This window comes from Narcine bancroftii, chromosome 3 (genome assembly GCF_036971445.1).
Source record: "Narcine bancroftii isolate sNarBan1 chromosome 3, sNarBan1.hap1, whole genome shotgun sequence".
In the NCBI taxonomy this organism is placed as follows: domain Eukaryota; kingdom Metazoa; phylum Chordata; class Chondrichthyes; order Torpediniformes; family Narcinidae; genus Narcine; species Narcine bancroftii.
This window is the reverse complement of record NC_091471.1, coordinates 36,088,022-36,107,292: the sequence shown is the minus strand read 5'-3', so window position 1 is coordinate 36,107,292 and position 19,271 is coordinate 36,088,022. Positions and strand designations below refer to the sequence as shown.

Below are 19,271 nucleotides of genomic sequence, written 5' to 3'. Positions count from 1 at the left end.
CAAAATTGACCCTGCCTCCACCACCTTTCCCGCCAATTCCACATAGTAACCACTCTCTGAGTAAAGAAATTCCCCCTCATGTTACTCCTAAACCTTTGCCCGTCAACTCTCAACCCATGACCTCTTGTATTCATCTCTCCTACTCTCAATGGGAAAAGCCTTTCCGCATCAACTCTATCTATCCCTCTCATTATCTTAAACACCTCTATCAAATCCCCTCTCAGCCTTCTACGTTCCAAGGAATAAAGACCTAATTTGCTCAATCTCTCCTTGTGTTCCAGATGCTGAAACCCAGGCAACATTTTTGTAAAATTTCTCTGCACTCTCTCTATCTTGTTAATATCCTTCCTATAAATCAGTGACCAGAACTGCACACAGTACTCTAAATTTGGCCTCACCAATGCCTTGTACAGTTTCATCATTACTTCCTAACTCCTATATTCTATGCACTGATTTATATAGGCAAGCATACTAAAGGCCTTCTTCACCACCCTATCCACATGCGCTCCTACCTTCAGGGAACAATGCACCATTATTCGTAGATCTTTCTGCTCCACTGCATTCTTCAATGCCCTCCCATTTACCAAATATTTCTTGCTTTGATTATTCTTTCCAAAATGAAGCACCTCACACTTTTTAAACTCCATCTGCCATTTTTCTGCCCACTTCTCTAAGCAGTTTAAATACCTCTGCAATCTTTGAAAACCCTCTTCATCATCCACAATTCCCCCTATTTTAGTATCATCTTCATATTTACTAATCCAATTTACCGCCCGATCCTCCAGATCATTAATGTACATGACAAACAGCAACGGTCCCAATACCGAACCATGAGGATTTGTGATCCAAGACCTTTTTGATCGGTTGTGCTACGCAGTGGGCTTGATAACATCAGTGTGGTTGGGTGCCACAGATTCCCTGGAGGAGGTGCCAGACCATGGAAACACAGGGCAGATCAATACCACCATGGCTAAGCTAGGGGATAACCACACCACCAAGCTAGTATCATCTTCCCGAGTAGATGTCCTCTGTCCCTTTCTTGGTGACAAGAAAGTCTGGTCCAGTCATATTTTAGGAGATTTCCAGTTTATTATTTGATATTAAATAAAAAACCCTCTCTAAATTTTGCTATAAATTATGAAAAGTGCTCTGAACCCTCTTCCCCCTAGATACATGAACCATAAATCCACCTCCCCCTAGGATCATGCTGGTTTTCTTAGATACAAACCTGGTATTTAGCAAGGTCAGGGAATTGAACTGCATATAATCTTTTAGAAAAGAAGTAGCAAGAAAGAGACTTATTTTATAAATGTGTTATTCTGGGTAGCAATACTATTTAAATTTGTTCTATGATACTTCTTCCTATCAGATTATTTCTTAATTTTCAGGTACAGAGAAGCAAAATGCCAACACAGATTCAATATTACAATTCTTCAGCTGCAATGACTGGAATCCTACAACCTCAGACCTCTGAGTGTGGAATCCAGACCATTAGGGCAGTGGATCCCTACCCTATCAATGCTGTGACACTCATTCGCCCAGTGACTGGTAAATATTTTCTAGGCATAATGCTGAACTTGCCCTATGCTATTAAAAAATCTAATTCTAATTGTTAAATTAAAGTTTTCTCAAAGGTGTACCAGTTAAATCCAATATTCTGCACTCTAGCTTTATCCACACTCTCACTTCAGCCTTCAATATTCACATGCAGGTTCAATTGTCATCTATTCCCATTTGGCACTTGCAGTTCTGAAGTTATGGATATGCCAATGCATCCAGAACTAATTTCCACATATTTACTTGCAGTCCTGATGCAGGATCTCAACTTGAAATGTCGACCATCCCTTTGCGTATTGAAATGCTTCAGCACTTTGCTTTTTACTCTCTTGAAGGGCTCCATTTATCTGTCATCCTTTCCCCATTCACTCGCTCCTACTTATTCATATTTACTATCTAACAACTGTTAGATTGTACAACTGTTGCTGGCTCTATTCTCTCCTGTGCCCAATCTCCAAGCTATTTGCACTTTCCCACTCTGATGACAAGAGGTGTCAATCAATTTGGATGAAAGGCTTTCACTATCGGTTCTAATATTTCCTTACATGCTCCTCATCCAAAATTGCCTATTAATCCTCTCAATTTTAAAAGCAACTTATAACTGATAATAACTGTTGTTGCTCAACATATTTTTGAATCTAATTCCTTTGGAAATTCCTCCTGTGCCAGAGAACATAGATCCTTCAACCCATGATGTGGTGCTGATCTATATACTGTAAACCTATCTCCCATCGGTCAACTCTTCCCTACCTCACTGCTCATTCCCTTCATTTTTTCCCTATATCCATGTGTCTAAGAGTCTTTTTACTGTCCCTATTGCATTAGACACCACCACCATTCCTGGCAATACAATCACCTTTGCATTTTTATGGCTGGGTTACCTACTGGTGCCTCTAACAATTTGTGAAAATTTGTGAACAATTTATATCCTAGATTCCAATGCCTCTCTCTCCCATTCAGAATCCCATTTTTACAAGGAGTAGATTGTTTTCACAGTTCCTCTTTCCGAAATATGCCATATCATACTTTCATGTTTCAATTTTGTATATTTGGTAGAATCTTGTAATTTGTCAGGATATTTCTTGGAATTACAAATAACCCAAAGGCACAATTTGGCATGAACATTGTCATTTGACACAGTTTTTCCAATGGGTGTGTTTAAATTGATTTATGTAAATGATGATAATTCTGCACCTCACCTTGTGGATTCCTGTTGAAATTTCTGTCAAATTAACCATTTTTAATCTTTCTCATTGTGCTACTGACCCCTGATCTTAACCATGATGTATCTTTAGGGCCATTCTCCTATCATCATAGATAATGGGCACAGGAGAAGGCCATTCAACCCTCTGAGCATGCACCACCACTTAGTATGTTCATGGCTTATCAAGTGACCCTATTCCTGCTTTCACTCCATACCCTTGACCCCTTTAGTCATGAGGGCTGCATCAACACCTCTAATGAACGGGCCTCAATGACATTCTGTAGCAGGGAGTTCCACAAGTTCACAACTCTGAGCGAAAGTGGTCTCCTCATCTCAGTTCTTGCCCCTTATTGCTTAGACTGTGACCCCCTTGTTCTGGACTTCCCCCAACATTGGGAACAATCTTCCTGCATCTATCCTACCTGGTCTTGACAGAATTTTGCAGGTTTTAATGAGATCCCATCTCATCTTTCTAAATGTCAGTGAGCATATCCCTAGTCTGTCCAGTCTTTCTTCATTAGTCAGTCCTGCCATCTCAGGATCAATGATCATATTTTGAGAAATCACCTCACATGCAGACTAAAGGTATTCTTTCCTATACTTTTTAAATAGGATTCCAGTTCAGGAACATTTCTCCACCCAGAAATAAACCAATGTGGAATGATCCCAGGAAGAAGAGTGAACAATGGACGGGTAGTTTAACAAAGTACCCTCTGATGCCAAATCGCAAGTCCATGGTATGTGGCCTCAGCAGAAAAACCCCTTTTGCTGGTAAGTAATACTGTGAAATGTCCTTGGCTCCTCCTCCATATTTACCTCATTGACTCGACAGTGCACAATACCTGCAGTGGAACTTCTTACCTTCACCTTGCCCACTGGCTCCTTAGAGCACTGTCTTCTAATCTGGAAGTTGGTCATTTTTAGGCTGAGATTGATCTGAGATTTCTGGACCAAGAGTTTGGCTGTGGAAAATTTGTGGTCATCTTGTCTCCGATGTCTCTTATTACAGACAGCCTGTCAAATGTTTGCAGTACACAAACAAGCTGGAGAAACTTAGCAGGTCACACAACATCCATACAAAGTAAAAGGCCATCAACATTGCAGGCATGAGCCCTTCATTGGGAGCCCCTTCCTGTGGATGGTGCATGATCAGAGGAGTTTCTCCAGCACTTTTGTGTATTGCCCTATTCCCTAGCATCTGCAGACTTTCTGGAGATAGTTTAACTGCCAAATATTTTAATATGAAGATATGGCTGCTTGAACCAGAAGATTTTACTTCAGGGGATTTTAACAGGCAGTAGTTTGAGACTGAAGCAATTTCATCAACAGGGATGTAATTCTGAGCACAAATATTGGAAAGAACAGAGCCTCGGTCTATTGGTAATGGGAGTAGACTGGGATCCCCAGATTTAGATGATTGTGTACTGCGTGGGAGGGAAGGATCAGTGTTTATGTCATAGATTCAAAGTCATAGATTACTATAGCACAGAGATAGGCCCTTCAGTTCAATTTGTCCAAACTGGCCAAGCTAATTCCATTTGTCTGTGTTCAGTCTGTATCCCACCAAACCTTTCCTATTCATGTATCTATCAAATTGACCCATTCAAATTAAGATGAGAGCTGTCTCGCAGGTCAGGTAGGAAATGGAATGGAGTTGAAATAATTTATTGAGTCTTGAGAAACTGGAGGAACCAACAGTCTAATGAAGGGTGGGTAAGAGTGTCCTTCAGAGAAAGAGGCTAATTTTTATTCACATGCTCTTAAGGTGCAATGTGATAACACTAATGCATTAAATTCTGTTTTCTACAAAATCATTAATTGAATGCACATGAGAATTTTATTGAATGTTGACTAGTATCTGAGGTGATATAATTTCCAACTCTTTGTTGACAGCACGGACTTTCGGCTTTGACTCTAAATACAAGGGTGGTCGGATGGGCAAATTCATTCAATACAACTCGCTCAGTGACCCACATCTTTTCAATTACTATATGAAGAAGTTTGGAGTCCAAAAGCAGCCACACTCTCTTTCTGTAAGCTTATTTTTTGTTCTCAATAAGCAATTGGAAGAAAATAGAACCTGTATTAAAATTGCAATTATTCATAACATCAGTAGGAGCTTGAAATTGAATTCATGCCTTGGAGTCACACCAGCGAGAATAAAATTACATGAGTGTTCTCAACATGTCTTGAGTCTCATAAAATGTTTAATAACGCTGCATCTTAAATTCATGCACCGAAAATTGTATCAGATCGTCTTGGAGTGAGGCATCAGTAAGGTGGATTCCACTAGGTTTATATCCCACTCCCAGTCTTTCTGTGCTGATAATTAGAGGAATAAGACATAGTGGGCAGGGGGCAGTGGTGATTATGGTGCGCTGTTAGCTAGAATCAGGCACACACAAGGTAAAGAGTGTACAACAGGCTTTAATCTACAAAGAGTTCCACAGAGCCAGGCTGGCTGTAGCTGCAGTGACTCTGAGTGAGCTTCGCGAGGCCGGCGCAGGATTATATCCTGGAGGGTGATTGACACCCGACCGGGTGGGGCTTGATCCCTTCAGACTGACTGATTTGACAGCCGGCCAGGTGTTGTCTTGTCCCCTTAAACTCCTACAGGTACAGAGGTTGCCCCCTGCAGTAGGCTGGTGGTGTACCACCACAGTGATAACACAATTAGTGCCCTTATTGTCCCTCCCCCTCTGTCAACAGCAGAATCTCTACTCTTCACATTAAATGGGGCCAAAACCAAAATGGCAGGATCTGATGAATGGGCACTCTATGCACCTAGGAAGCAGAGAAAATCCCAGCTCATAACCTTGCAGTGAAGATGAATGATGCAGCATCTGAGAAACCTCTCGGCAGCAGGACTAGCCCTTGTGACTCCTCCAAGCTGCCCTGCCATTCAAGGTGATCATTGCTCCTCCTCCTCTTGTGCTAGCTCCACATAGTCCTCAACTCACCGATCTTTCACAAAAGGTATCTAGTTCCTCTTTAAATACCTTCAGTATTTTACCCTCCACAACCCTCCAGAATCTGCAGAGATTCACCACTCTCTGAAAAATTACTATGTTTATCAGTTTTAAATAACCGCCTCCTTGTCTTGTAACTATGTCTCCTAATTCAAGATTCTCAGAATAATGGAAGCAGCTCAAACTTGCCATGGCCCTTGAGCTTGTGTATCTTTATATGAGATAATCCCTTAATCTAAATTCCAAAGAATTCCAGTTTTTTTTCCTTGATCAAGAGAAAGTAGCTTCAGAATATCAATCTAATATTTTCAATTGATTAGAATATGAAGAACGCAATGAGATGCACATTAATATGTCCTTGAGTCTGCTATGCCATTCACTAACTTGATTCCAATTTCAACTCTGCTTTCCGGACTGTTCCCATTAACGTACGATTTATCTACAGTCTAAAACAATAAACATTAGCTTTGTTTATAGTGAGTCACTCTGCCTCTGGAGTGGAGAATTCTCATGAGTAACATCCTGTGAAAGGAGAAATTCCTCCTCATAACAGTTTTAAACATATTTGGAGTCAACGACCCTTGTTCTAGATTTCTACTGCAAATTGGAAAGGGCTTCTTTGCATTTACCCTGTCAAACCCCCTCAGGATCATGCATCTTCAATAAATGCACCTAAAAGCATTTATTTACTTATTTTTCAACCCAAAATAGTACCAACACAACAATGAAATTCTCACAGGAAAGGAGAATTGGAAATATCTGCAGACTGCCACTAAGAGGTATCAGTTGGATCTAAATGTGCAAATCTGAACAGAAAATTGAAACACAGCAAAACAAAAGGCAACCTGTAGTAATGAGAGAAAATGAAACAGGTGGTTTTATATAATTATGGAAAATATCAAATTTACAACATAAAATGTCCAAGATGTGTAACACTTACAATTTCAAGGACATCGGTTTGTTAGCTGAATCTAACCATTTATCTCTCCCTATTTTAAATGTCTCCTGATTTTCTTTTCCATTTTGCATTGCCTGGTCACAATCACCCATATTTTACTGAATGAAAGTTACCACCAAGTGACTTCAACCTTGTCTACACTTGTAGCAAGGCCATTCTTGGAATATGGTATACAATTCCTCCATCGCGGAATTAAAATACATTTGATTGGTTAAATTTGAGGGATATGTATTGGTGATGTTTCCAGAGTTTGAAGTTTTCAGGCTGATTTTCCAATAGATACAAGTTCACAATGAATAATGTTTATTTTTAAATATTGAAAGGTTTAGATCAGTTCAATTTTTAACAAGTTAATAGCACAGAACTAAATTATATACTTACCATAAAATAAAAAAAAGTCTGTGTGGCAACCCAAATAGCAGCAAGCGAACTGGCTCCCAAAGTAGCAGACATGCTGTGGAAAATGCAGGAAATTAACCTGCATTCAACACAGGTATTTATCTGGATGATGGCATCACTGATGATTTCACTTCCTGTCCATGTGACAGAAGCAGTGATGTATATAAGCCCAACATGCAAGCCTGGAGATGTCAGTCTTGTACTAGACTCTACATCAACAATGTGTATATTGATGTCTGCAGTGGCTCAGTATTGAATTCTTTGCTACATCTGTATGAATATGATAAAATTAATGTAAGGGAAACTGATGAAAAATATAAGTTGTTAAGCTAGACAAATATGCCTTTCTTTTGGAGACAAAGAGAAACCTTCTATCACCTCAATAAGTTAAATAGAATTAGTCAATTACCAAAATATTTCTAGTCTATGGCTATGCTTATCTTGTAATTATTCCCAAATATTTTGTTCAGTTCACTAGATTCAGTTATTTCCACTTACGACAGTGGAAGAAACTGTGTATAAATAAAGCCCATCTTCAAAAGATGACAAGGAATGGAGGATTATTGCTTTCAGTTTTTAGATTTTACTATTGAGTGATTAACATATGTAATTTACTTTTATTAGTACACTTGGAGAAGTTAGTGAATTGCCCCTCCTGGGCAGAAATGAACCAGCAGTTTTAAAAAAAAAAACCCTATGTTGGCAATTTTTATGATCTTTTCCTTTTTTAAATTGAGATATAATCTGTTAATGAGAAATAGGTTGAGAATATGGGCTCAATTTGGGAAATTTTTTGATTTTGATGGTTTTTCCTTGGCTAGTCCTATTATAACCATCTTTTTCAGCGGTCCTTGCTGGATGCAGGTTTCAAGGAATGGCATAGATTAGGCATGCAAAGGTTTAAAGATCTCTTCATTTGAGATAATTTTGCCTCTTTGAAGCAATTATCAGCCAAATTTAATCTTTCTAACAGACTTTTATTAGATATGTACAAATTAGACATTTTGTTCTATTTACTGTGAATTTCAAATACTAATTTATTTCAATATTTTAAAAGTTTTCATCCATGTAATTATAATTGTACAGAGTTGATCATTAGAATTTAAAACTTACAGAGATTACATGGTATTGACCCTTCCCCTTTACCCTCCCTCCCCTCTCTCTTACCCTCCAACTACTATAAAACAATGGGTATCACATATAGTTATAGAAAAGAATTATATAAAAAGAGAAAGAAAAATGTAAAAAAAAGTAATATTAATCTGGATTACACTATTATAGGATTAGTACACACACTGGAATCTTACAGTATTTATATTAAATGACTTTAGGGAAGAAGATTATTATAGGTCTTAAGAGGCTGGAAGTACATTCTTACATATTTAACCGGAAATTTTGCATATTTGGGCTCCAAATTTGTATAAAAGTTGAATATTTGTTTCTCAAATTATATGTAATTGTCTCCAAAGGTTTACAACTTTGAATTTCTGAATGCCATCTTTCTATACCCGAATGCACATCTGATTTCCAAGTCTCTGCAATTCACTTCCTCGCCACCGCTAAAGCTACTTTAATAAATTTGACTTGGTAAAATGATAGTTTTAATTCAGGTCTTGTTCTTTCTATATTCCCCAGGAAAAATAAATGTGGAATTACTCAAAATACACTTTTATGCTATCTTCAATTGAGGGGATATCTGTGAGAAAAATTAGGTCCAACATTGGATTTACCGGCTTGTAGTGAATTGGATATTCTTATTAGGAAAAGTTATACTAAGAAATTTATTTCTGCATTGTATCTTATTACAAGCAGGAACTATTAAAAAGGGAGTACATAAATCCAGACAGAAATGATTTAAATATTACTATTGATGAGAAAAGATGGGCAATCTCTGACATATATTAGAAATGTTAGATACAGTTTAGTTCAATATAATTATTTACATCAATTTCAAGAATGATTGGGAACGAGAATTGAACATAGCATTTTCAGATGAAGATTGGTGCTCTACTCTCAGTTTGATTAATAATTCCTCATTTTGTGCAAGGCATTGCTTATTACAATTTAAGGTGGTACATAGAATACATTTGTCCAAACTTAAATTATCTCATTTTATGCAGATATCCATTATGTGAGAAATGTAAAATTTTGAAGCTTCTCTGATCCATATGATTTGGGAGTTCTCAAATTTAGAAAGATTCTGGAAAGACATTTTCCAAACTTTATCAATGAATCTTAAGATTAATTTAGAACCTCGTCCATTAATTGCTTTGTTTGGTTTTTTTTCTTGTCATCCAGATAAACTTTTATTGGCATCTCAGGAAAAAGTTTTAGGTTTTACCACATTAATAGCCAGATGAGCAATCTTACTGAAATGGAAAGATGATTCATCCCCTGCTCATACACAGAGGTTATATGATGTAATGTCCCATTTAAGTTTGGAGAAAATTAGATGTGGTCTAATTTGGATTTTAGTAAGGCTTTTGATAAGGTTCTGCATGGAAGGTTAGTGAAGAAGGTTCAATATCTAGGGATTAATATAGAGATAGTCAAATAGGTTTAGAGGTGGTTGAAAGATAGGCACCAGAGAGTCATGATGGACAAATGTCTGTCAGGATGGAGGCTGGTGATGAGCAGTGTGTCTCAGGGATCAGTGTTGGGTCCTTTGTTGTTCGTCATTTATATTAATGATTTGAATGATGGGGTGATAAATTGGGTGAGTAAATATGTGGATGATACAAAAATAGGGGAAGTTGTGGATGGTGAAGAGGGTTTTCATGGACTACAGAAGGATTTGGACTGTTTGTAAAAATGGGCTGAAAGGTGGTGGATGGAGTTTAATGTGGATAATTGTGAGGTGCTTCATTTTGGGGAAAATAACCAAAATAGGATGTATGCAGTGAAGGGGATGGCATTGAGGAATGTTGAGGAACAGAGTATTCCTTGAAGGTAGATTCCCATATAGATAGGGTGGTGAAGAAGGCTTTTGGTATGCTGGCCTTTATAAATCATAGCATAGAATATAGGAGCTGGAAGGTGATGTTGAGACTGTTTAAGGCTTTGATGAGGCCAAGTTTGGAATATTGTGTGCAGCTCTGGTCTCCAAATTATAGAAAGGATATAAATAAGGTAGAGAGGGTGCAAAGAAGGTTTACAAAAATGTTGCCTTGGTTGCAGTATCTTGAATTCGGAGAAAGATTGAGTAGATTGGGACTTTATTCATTGGAGCGTAGAAGGTTGAGGGGAGATTTGATAGAGGTATTTAAAATTATGAAAGGAATAGATAGAGTAGATGTGACTAGGCTCTTCCCCCAAGGGTAGGGGAGATTGGTAAAAGGGGTCATAAGTTAAGGGTTGGGGGGGGGAAGGGTTAGTGGATGCTTCTTCACTCAGAGTAGTGGCTGAATGGAATGATCTTCTGGAAGAGGTAGTTATGGCTGGGTCAATTCTGTCATTTAAGAGGAGGTTAGATGAGTACATGGATGTGAGGGGATTGGAGGATTATGGGCACGGAGTGGGTAGGTGGAACTAATGGAGTTTCACGTAAATTGGTGCAGACTAGAAGGGCCGATATGGCCTGTTTCCGTGTTGTAAATTGTTATATGGTTGTGGGGCCCATTCTTAAAATGTTATTATAATTGGAAGAATTAAGCATTATCATGAGCTGCGGACATTGTCTGGGGTCACCAATGGATCCACATTTTTAAAAATATATTATGTAACGTAACCTTGATTAGAGGGAGGGGTAGATTCGATATAGTTTCTAGTTTTTTTTTCCTTTTTTTTTCTTGTCTCTTTTTATTTGTTTTGACACAGCAAATTGTTTAACATGGTTTTGCAGATCAATTCAAATGATTATTTCTTATGCTTATTAAGAAATTCTCAGCTTAGTTTCATCTTTTTTTCTTTTTTGTGTGTTACATATATATATATACACACACACATATATACACACATATATATATATATACACACACATATATATATACACATATATATACATATATATATATACACATATATATACACACACATATATATATACATATATATATATACATATATATACATATATATATATACATATATATATATATACATATATATATACATATATATATACATATATATATATATACACACACACACATATATATATATACACATATATATATATACACACACACGCACATATATATATATATATAATTTATGATCTTTCTTTTCTAAAACACTATATAAGCGTATATGTTAAATTCACAAGGATATTTTTAAAAATAATTTCTTACCTTTTTAAGTTAATTTCTTGTGATAGAATTTAGCTTTATATAAAAATTAACTTTGTTTTAATGTGATGTTGAGCACTCTAATAGCTCTCTGCTTCCACAACCATCGAGCTCCCGACATGTCCCTTCGAGGACTGGATGCCTGGATGATGGGGATGTTTTGTACAAAGTGACGGTGCAGACAGGCGAGAAAAGAGAAGCAGGGACTGATGCAAAGGTGAGATCATTTTGGATTAATAACTTAGAGTAAGAAATTATACCAGGGAAGTTACTTTGGTACTCCACAATTTCCAACTAGAGTCACATGTCCGCTGTTACAAATGCATTTTCTGTTAATGTTTACATCAGTAGTAATGGTTTGGTTTGGATAGTTGCTAAAGGTGATGTAGATGACTGAGAGTCATTCTTCATTTTGCTAATCAGGTTTAATTATACAATCTCCATAAGACCAAAAAACATAGGAACAGAATGAGCTCAGTTGACCCATTGAATCTGCTCCACTATTCAAATCAGGGCTGATGTATTTTCCCCTCTCATGCCTTCTCTCTGTAAACTCTGACATCTTTACTAATCAAGAAAAATCTATCAATATCCACTTTAAATACATCCAGTGACGTGGCCTCCTCAACCATCCTTGGCAATAAATTCCACAGATTCACCACCCTCTGGCTGAAGAAATTTCTCCTAATCTCTGTTCGAAAGGTGTGTTCTGTTAATTTCAAGTGGTGTCCTCTCAGTAGTAAGAGTAGTGGATTCTCTTACTACTGGAAATATGCTTTCCACATTCACTCTATCCAAGCTTTTCAATATTAAGTAGGTTTCAATAAGATCCCCCATTTTCCTTCTAAACTCCAGTGAGTACAGTCCCAGAGGCATGTTCTTTCTTCTTTGGCTTGGCTTCACGGACGAAGATTTATGGAGGGGGTAAATGTCCACGTCAGCTGCAGGCTCAATTGTGGCTGACAAGTCCGATGCGGGACAGGCAGACACGGTTGCAGCGGTTGCAGGGGAAAATTGGTTGGTTGCGGTTGGGTGTTGGGTTTTTCCTCCTTTGTCTTTTGTCAGTGAGGTGGGCTCTGCGGTCTTCTTCAAAGGAGGTTGCTGCCCGCCGAACTGTGAGGTGCCAAGGTGCACGGTTTGAGGCGATATCAGCTCACTGGCGGTGGTCAATGTGGCAGGCACCAAGTAGCCCTTGTACCTCTTCTTTGGTGCACCTCTGTCATGGTGGCCAGTGGAGAGCTCGCCATATAACACGATCTTGGGAAGGCGATGGTTAATGTGTTAATCCTCTCATCCTTTGGATCATTCTTGTAAACCTCCTCTAGACCCTTTCCAACAACAGCATTTTTTTACTTCGATACGGAGCACCAAACTGTCCACAACACTCCAAGGCCCTAAAAAGGGTCATCATTATATCCTTTGCTTTTATAAGATAATCCTCTTGAAATGAATGTCATCAGTGTATTTTCCTTCTATCTCTTCAAAAGCTTTAATATTAATTTTCCTCCTGGAGAAAATATTGCAACAACTTTTTCCAATGTGTACGATCAAAACCTAATGATGGTGTCCACACAAATCACCCTGTGTTCAATAATTGTAGTAGTGTGACATTTTTTGGAAGTCAGAACATTATTAGATGGAATGTGTTTTATAGGGAAGGTTTCTGGAACATACCACCCTTGTAAAACTTGTATCTTAGAAGATTATCAGTCAATTACAGGTACCCCTGACTTACAACCTATGTGACTACCCACACATACAAATAAAAATTTGTTCATAAAAATAAAGAAAATATTTAAAATTTACATGGTTTATGTTGTATTCGACAAATTATAACAGGAGTACAGGGCACGTAAGAGCCAAATTGTACATATTTACCTTGTTAGTCGGTGTCCTGGGGTCTATAGGCTGTGCGCAGCCATCTTGATTCCTGTGCACATGCGCGAGTCTTCAGTTGGCGCGTTTGCAGTGGGCAGAAATTCAATACAGTTAGGGCGCTTAACTCTCACGCATGCGCCAACAAAACCCCAATATGTGAACTTTCCGCGCATGTGCCAACTGACCCCGCAGATTGAAAAAAAAATGTGAAATTGGCATGATGTTTGTCCTCATTTCAGGTAACTCCCTCCCCTCTCTCTTTCCATTTCTTCTTTACCTTCCCCTATTGACTTTTCTCTCCAATTCTCTCTCTCATACTGCACGCCACTGCCGCAAGTGGTCGGAACAATCCCTTGTCCTGGTGTCATCAACGAGAGTGGCCTCTCAAGCAGGAGTGGGACCTCCGGCTCAGTGGCGTTCCCTCCCCTCCCCTTCCCTCCTATCACATTCCCTCTATCCCTTCTCAGCATGCCTTACGCTGACTCCGAATCCTCCCTGCAGCCTACTTCCCTGCCGTGTGTGAGCGGTAGGCCTAGGGGAGGATTCTGAATTGGAACTCTGGCATCGGGTCCTCCAGTGACCGGGGATACAGGAGCCTGCTGGCTCACCTGTGAGTGCACCACCAGCTTGGGAAGCCTCTCCGGGGATCAATGGCAGTGGTGGGCTCATATCAGGGATCAGCAGCAGTGGATGGGTTTATCTTGGTGATCTGCAGTGGCGTTGGGTTAATTTCAGTGATCTGCAGCAGTCAGCATTTTTTGGTGAGAATTAATAAAAAATAAATAAATAAATAAAATTAAAGAAAAAATAAATAAATAAATAAATAGATAGAATTAAAGAAAAAAAATAAAAAATAAAAAAAAATGACCAGTTCTCGAAAAATCTATTTATCTAACATAGGCCCAGTCCTGACCATTTCGGATAATCGGAGTTTTACTGTAAATATTTTCCTTACATTTCTGCGACTTCTGCGTGGTCACTTGTTGCTGCTGTACATCTGTGGCACTTATGCCTGCACACATACACACAAAAGGCAAGAGTTTTCGAGAAGCCTGGATTCTTGGGTGATCTGGATTTTTGGACTTTTTCTGTATTTGCAAATCAAAACAAAAACTGCGGATACTGGAGAGTCAAAACAGAAACCGTCATCAGGTCAAGGAACACTCGTGGAAAGGGAAGGAGTGGTAACGTTTCAGGTCCTGGACCTGAAAATGAATTGCAAAGAAGACAAGGGAGGGCTGAGTGAAACATCGGGACAGTCTCAGATAGTACATTCAAAGAAGTTAAGGTGACAGAGAGAAGCAGATTACACTTGTGCTTTGAATTTGCAGTTTGTCTGAAATAGTGAGATCTGCTGTTGGAGGGGAACTGGCTGCTCCCACAGCTTGCCCCAGGTTGGGTCACCTCACAGGGAAGTGGAGCTTCACGTTTGATCTAATTTAGACATACGGGCCGGTAATGTGGTTTAAAAAGAATAGAATAGGAGGTAGAAAATGTGGGTGGGGTAGGGGGGAAGAGTAGCATTACTGGTCAGGGATGGTAGCATGGCTAGTCAAAAGGAGAATGCCTCAAGAAGGAATGTCCACTAAGTCGGTGAATCCACCTTATTTGGATTATCCACAGTGCACTTTTGAAAAAAATTGCCTGATGTCCACTTATCTTGAGTGTTAAAGCCTATCCACCTGCTAACTTAGTGGACCTCAGCCATGTTTTCACCCCCTTCTCATCCAAATATGCTTTAATATCATCAGGAACACATCTTTTAATCTCTTCAATTATTATCAGTTCTCTCAATCGATTATAATCATTGTTTACAGCAGTGGTTCTCAACCTTTTTCTTTCCACTCACATCCCACTTTAAGTAATCCCTATGCTATTGGTGCTCTGCGATTAGTGAGGGATTGCTTAAGGTGGGATGTGAGTGGGAAGGGAAGGTTGAGAATCACTGCTCTAGACCCAAATGTTACTGAAATATTTTGCTTGAGGAAAATTGTCATTGGCCCATTTCCTTTGGAGTTGTGAAATCGTGCACATAACGAGTCAATTAGGGACAATTAAAACAGTGGTTTTCAAACTTTTTCTATCATTTTCCGATCCAATCTAAATTGGCCAATGCAAGATTGACTCAGAAAGAAAAGCAGAAAACTGCAGCCATAAACGTGAATAGGAGTTGTTGGCAGATAAGCACAGATCACAGAGTGACATGGGAAGAAGGATTCACCAGTTTTCTGGTATTAAATAAATGCTTGCTGGTTGCATTTATCTCTGTATATGGGTTTATTTATGTTTCATGTTTATTTATGTCATCATGCTTCGATGACGACAACGATGCCACATTCCTAAACTGAAGTCGCCACTGCCTGTGCTTGTGCTCTGTGTTAAAGATTCTCACTTGATCCTGGGAAATGGAGATGACAGCTAATGATATATCATCTTTATCAGGTTTTCCTGCAAATGAAAGGATCAAAAGGAAAAATAAATAAAAAACGCCTGTGGAAGAAATCTGTGTCGAAAAAATCTGATGGTTCGAAAGCTTTTAGGTTCAACAAGGGATCATCACACATGTTTAAACTTTATGGTCCAGATATTGGGGAGCTCCAGAACATCACATTGGAGGTAACCATGTGCAATACATCCATCCGAGAAACATTATCCCAATAATTGCAATCATTGTTAGTAGTTGGTCTAATATATCGTATGATAATGAGCAAGTCACTGGATCCTAGAGTAGGTTTAATTAGATCTGTTTCCATGCTCTTTCCAGATAGCCTTGTAATTTTATTCCTATTTTCTTTTCATTTGAACTTATTTCTGGCAACCCATAAGGCAGTGTATTCTAGACAGCAACAATACTCTGTATAAAAATAGTTTCCTCATGTTGGCTTTTTTTTTTATTACCTTTACCTTAAATTGGAGTCCTCTCCAACACCTCATACTTGACTGGTCTAAACGCCATTTGCCATTTCTCTCCCATACCTATAATTGATCCATATCCTGGTGTGTTCCTTTATAGCCCTCCATCCACAACTCTGATAATCTTAGAGTAAAACACGAAAGTCTGCAGATGCCGTGATTAAAGTAAAAACACAATTCTGGAGAAATTCAGCTGGTCAAACAGTGATATGAGTTAAACAGTTATATAGAAAAGATCGTGTTATATGGCGAGCTCTCCACTGGCCACCGTGACAGAGGTGCACCAAAGAAAAGGTACAAGGACTGCCTAAAGAAATCTCTTGGTGCCTGCCACATTGACCACTGCCAGTGGGCTGATATCGCCTCAAACAGTGCATCTTGGCGCCTCACAGTTCGGCGGGCAGCAACCTCCTTTGAAGAAGACCGCAGAGCCCACCTCACTGACAAAAGGCAAAGGAGGAAAAACCCAACACCCAACCCCAACCAACCAATTTTCCCCTGCAACCGTGTCTGCCTGTCCCGCATCGGACTTGTCAGCCACAAATGAGCCTGCAGCTGACGTGGACATTTACCCCCTCCATAAATCTTCGTCCGCGAAGCCAAGCTAAAGAGAAAAGATAAAGATACATAACCACCTTATTTTGGGCCTGAGTCCTTCACCAAGGTACAAGCAAAATTTTATTTCATTTTATTCAGGTGCCCCCCTAATTTGCTTGTACCTTGATGAAGGGCTCAGGCTCAAAATTTTATTTTAGTTGTTGGTCTGGACTCCTCCCCCTCCCATTCTTGTCCCTTAATCTCTCATCTTTGGCGCAATGCCTTTATACCGCCAGTGATTGGGACTGGGGTTTGAATCCCATGCCATCTGTAAGAAGTTTGTACATTCTCCCAGTGTCTGCATGGTCTCCAGTTTCCTCCCAGTGTTTGAAAAGTACCGGGGGTGTAGGTTAATTGGGTGTAAATTGGGCGGCACGGACTCGTGGGCCTAAATGGCCTATTATTGTGCTGTATGTCTAAATTTTTTTTTAAAAAGATGTCTGCCTGCATACTTTTTGCTTATACCTTGAAGAAGGGCTCAAGTCTGAAATATTGGTAATATATCTTTACCTCCTCTGGTCATGATGAGACCTGCTGAGTTCCTCTAGCATTTTGTGTGTGTTTTCAGTATTGCCTGGTGCCTCTTACACCTCACTTAATATAATCGGTAGGAGCCTTCAACGGGTCCATAGAACCACTGGTGGAGCACAGAAGCTGCTTCTGTGTGCCTGGTTCTCTGGAAATCCAGCCAGACACTGGAATAGACATGGGCCTTTTACATGCATAGATTGGCATGAGGATTAATCTTTATACCATTTTGGTTTAATTTCTGGTCCTGGGATCCAGAATAAAGATTGCAGAAACTCTTCAATGTTTTGACCATTAACTTAATTTGAGTTAGTGCTATCAAGCTGGTTAACTGCACAACACACTAAGTCAAGTTTGGGCTTCACCACTCGACACGTCTTCTGCCGGAAGGAATATCTGGCATCTTTTTTTTAAAGTGTTTCCTCTTGGAAGCATTGAAGTAGATTGCAAAATCCAAAACTTGGCTCAGCAAGAATAATGAAACTATTCTACTATTTGTAGATCATTGCTACTGCGTATCTGATAGGCTCTATCAATAACTCCAAAGCTGTAGACTGAGGAATGATAGGCTTTATTATACTTTAGACGTAGCTGGTCCAATTCCAAGTGCTCGACTGAGGAGAGGGAGAGGGAGGTCGACCTTTATTTCAGGGTTACAAGGGGATGAGTTACCAGGGAGCTAGTCACCAGTGGGGGACGGGCCAGCTACCCATCGGCAGTTACATATTCTTATCACCACAGTATCTTATTAATTATCAGAGCCAGAATTCTGCTGAATGGCACATTACTTCTCATTATTTCATCATTTTGTCCAATATATCTGTATTAATTATTACCATTTATCATCCCCTCAGCATAATGGTCTGGAAAAGCGACAAGCGTGGTACATTGAACAGGTTTCCATCACAAATACGACTCGAAACAAGTCATGGAATATTCCCTGCAGGACATGGCTCTCCTTATTTCACGCAGACTGCCAACTCAGTCGCACATTCTGTCCCACCACTGGGAGATGCAACGAGTACACTGGTTAGTCAGTATACGAATACGATACTTTGAGCTCTCCTAAGTCCTTTCTTAAGCTCCTTCCTGGCTACCATACGAATCTGGGCATATTGTGCAGTTTGTAACTTCCTGCCTGCAAATTAGGCCTTTTGATTTATACGGTGTACAAAGTTAACTGAATCAGCTATGAAATGGTCATAGGAACTAGAATTAGATTTGTATTTTAATTAGTTTATTGTTGGAAAGACTAAAAAAAACATTTAAATTGAATGATATTAATTGTGAGGAGGAGAACTAACTTACTCCTTGTTTCTGGAGCGAAACATGAAAGTCTGCAGGTGCTATGATTGCATTAAAAGCACAAAAATACTGGAGGAACTCAGCAGGTCACGCAGCATCCATAGGAGGTAAAGATATATAGCCAACCTTTCAGGCCTGAACTCCTTGTAGAAGATCTCAGGCCTGAAATGCTGGGTAAACATCTTTACCTCCTATAGCTTCAAAAGACCTGCTGAGTTCCTCCAGCATTTTTGTCTTTTTACTACTTTTCTCCTTGTTTCTGCTGAGTTTCTCCAGCAAGTTTGTTTTTTTAAATTGAATGGTAAATGAGTATTATTTCCTGGTATTGTGCTAAAAGAACTTTGTAACATTTTCAGAAGTTTCTCTATGCCCTCAACCACCTGTGTTCTTCTATCTCTGCAAAATAAATAAAAGGTGTAACATAAAATATATACATGATAAGAGAAGAAGGTGAGATTTCTCAATGCCACGTGGACATCACCTCTGAATGAATAAAAAAACGATTGGATTGAGCTTTTTGGGGAAGTAGCTATTTTTTTCTTATCTTTTTCTCATTTGGAATTTAATTTTACTTGGATCCAGCAAGTTAATTGTTCTGACAAATGCATAATGTACCTTAATCCTTCTTGAAAAGCATGATACAATCATTTAAAAATTAACAACCAAACAATTACTTG

General features: G+C 39.0%; 1 protein-coding gene across 1 annotated transcript in view; it reads left to right on the top strand.

Annotated features, from left to right (window-relative positions):
• Positions 1 to 19,271, top strand: part of loxhd1a (lipoxygenase homology PLAT domains 1a) — a 221,516-nt gene that overhangs the window by 24,860 nt on the left and 177,385 nt on the right. Inside the window, exons 2-7 of the mRNA XM_069923807.1 lie at positions 1,389 to 1,548; positions 3,374 to 3,532; positions 4,655 to 4,794; positions 11,450 to 11,590; positions 15,694 to 15,867; positions 18,144 to 18,318. Of these exons, the coding sequence (XP_069779908.1) occupies positions 1,389 to 1,548; positions 3,374 to 3,532; positions 4,655 to 4,794; positions 11,450 to 11,590; positions 15,694 to 15,867; positions 18,144 to 18,318 (949 nt within the window). The remainder of the gene's footprint in view (positions 1 to 1,388; positions 1,549 to 3,373; positions 3,533 to 4,654; positions 4,795 to 11,449; positions 11,591 to 15,693; positions 15,868 to 18,143; positions 18,319 to 19,271) is intronic.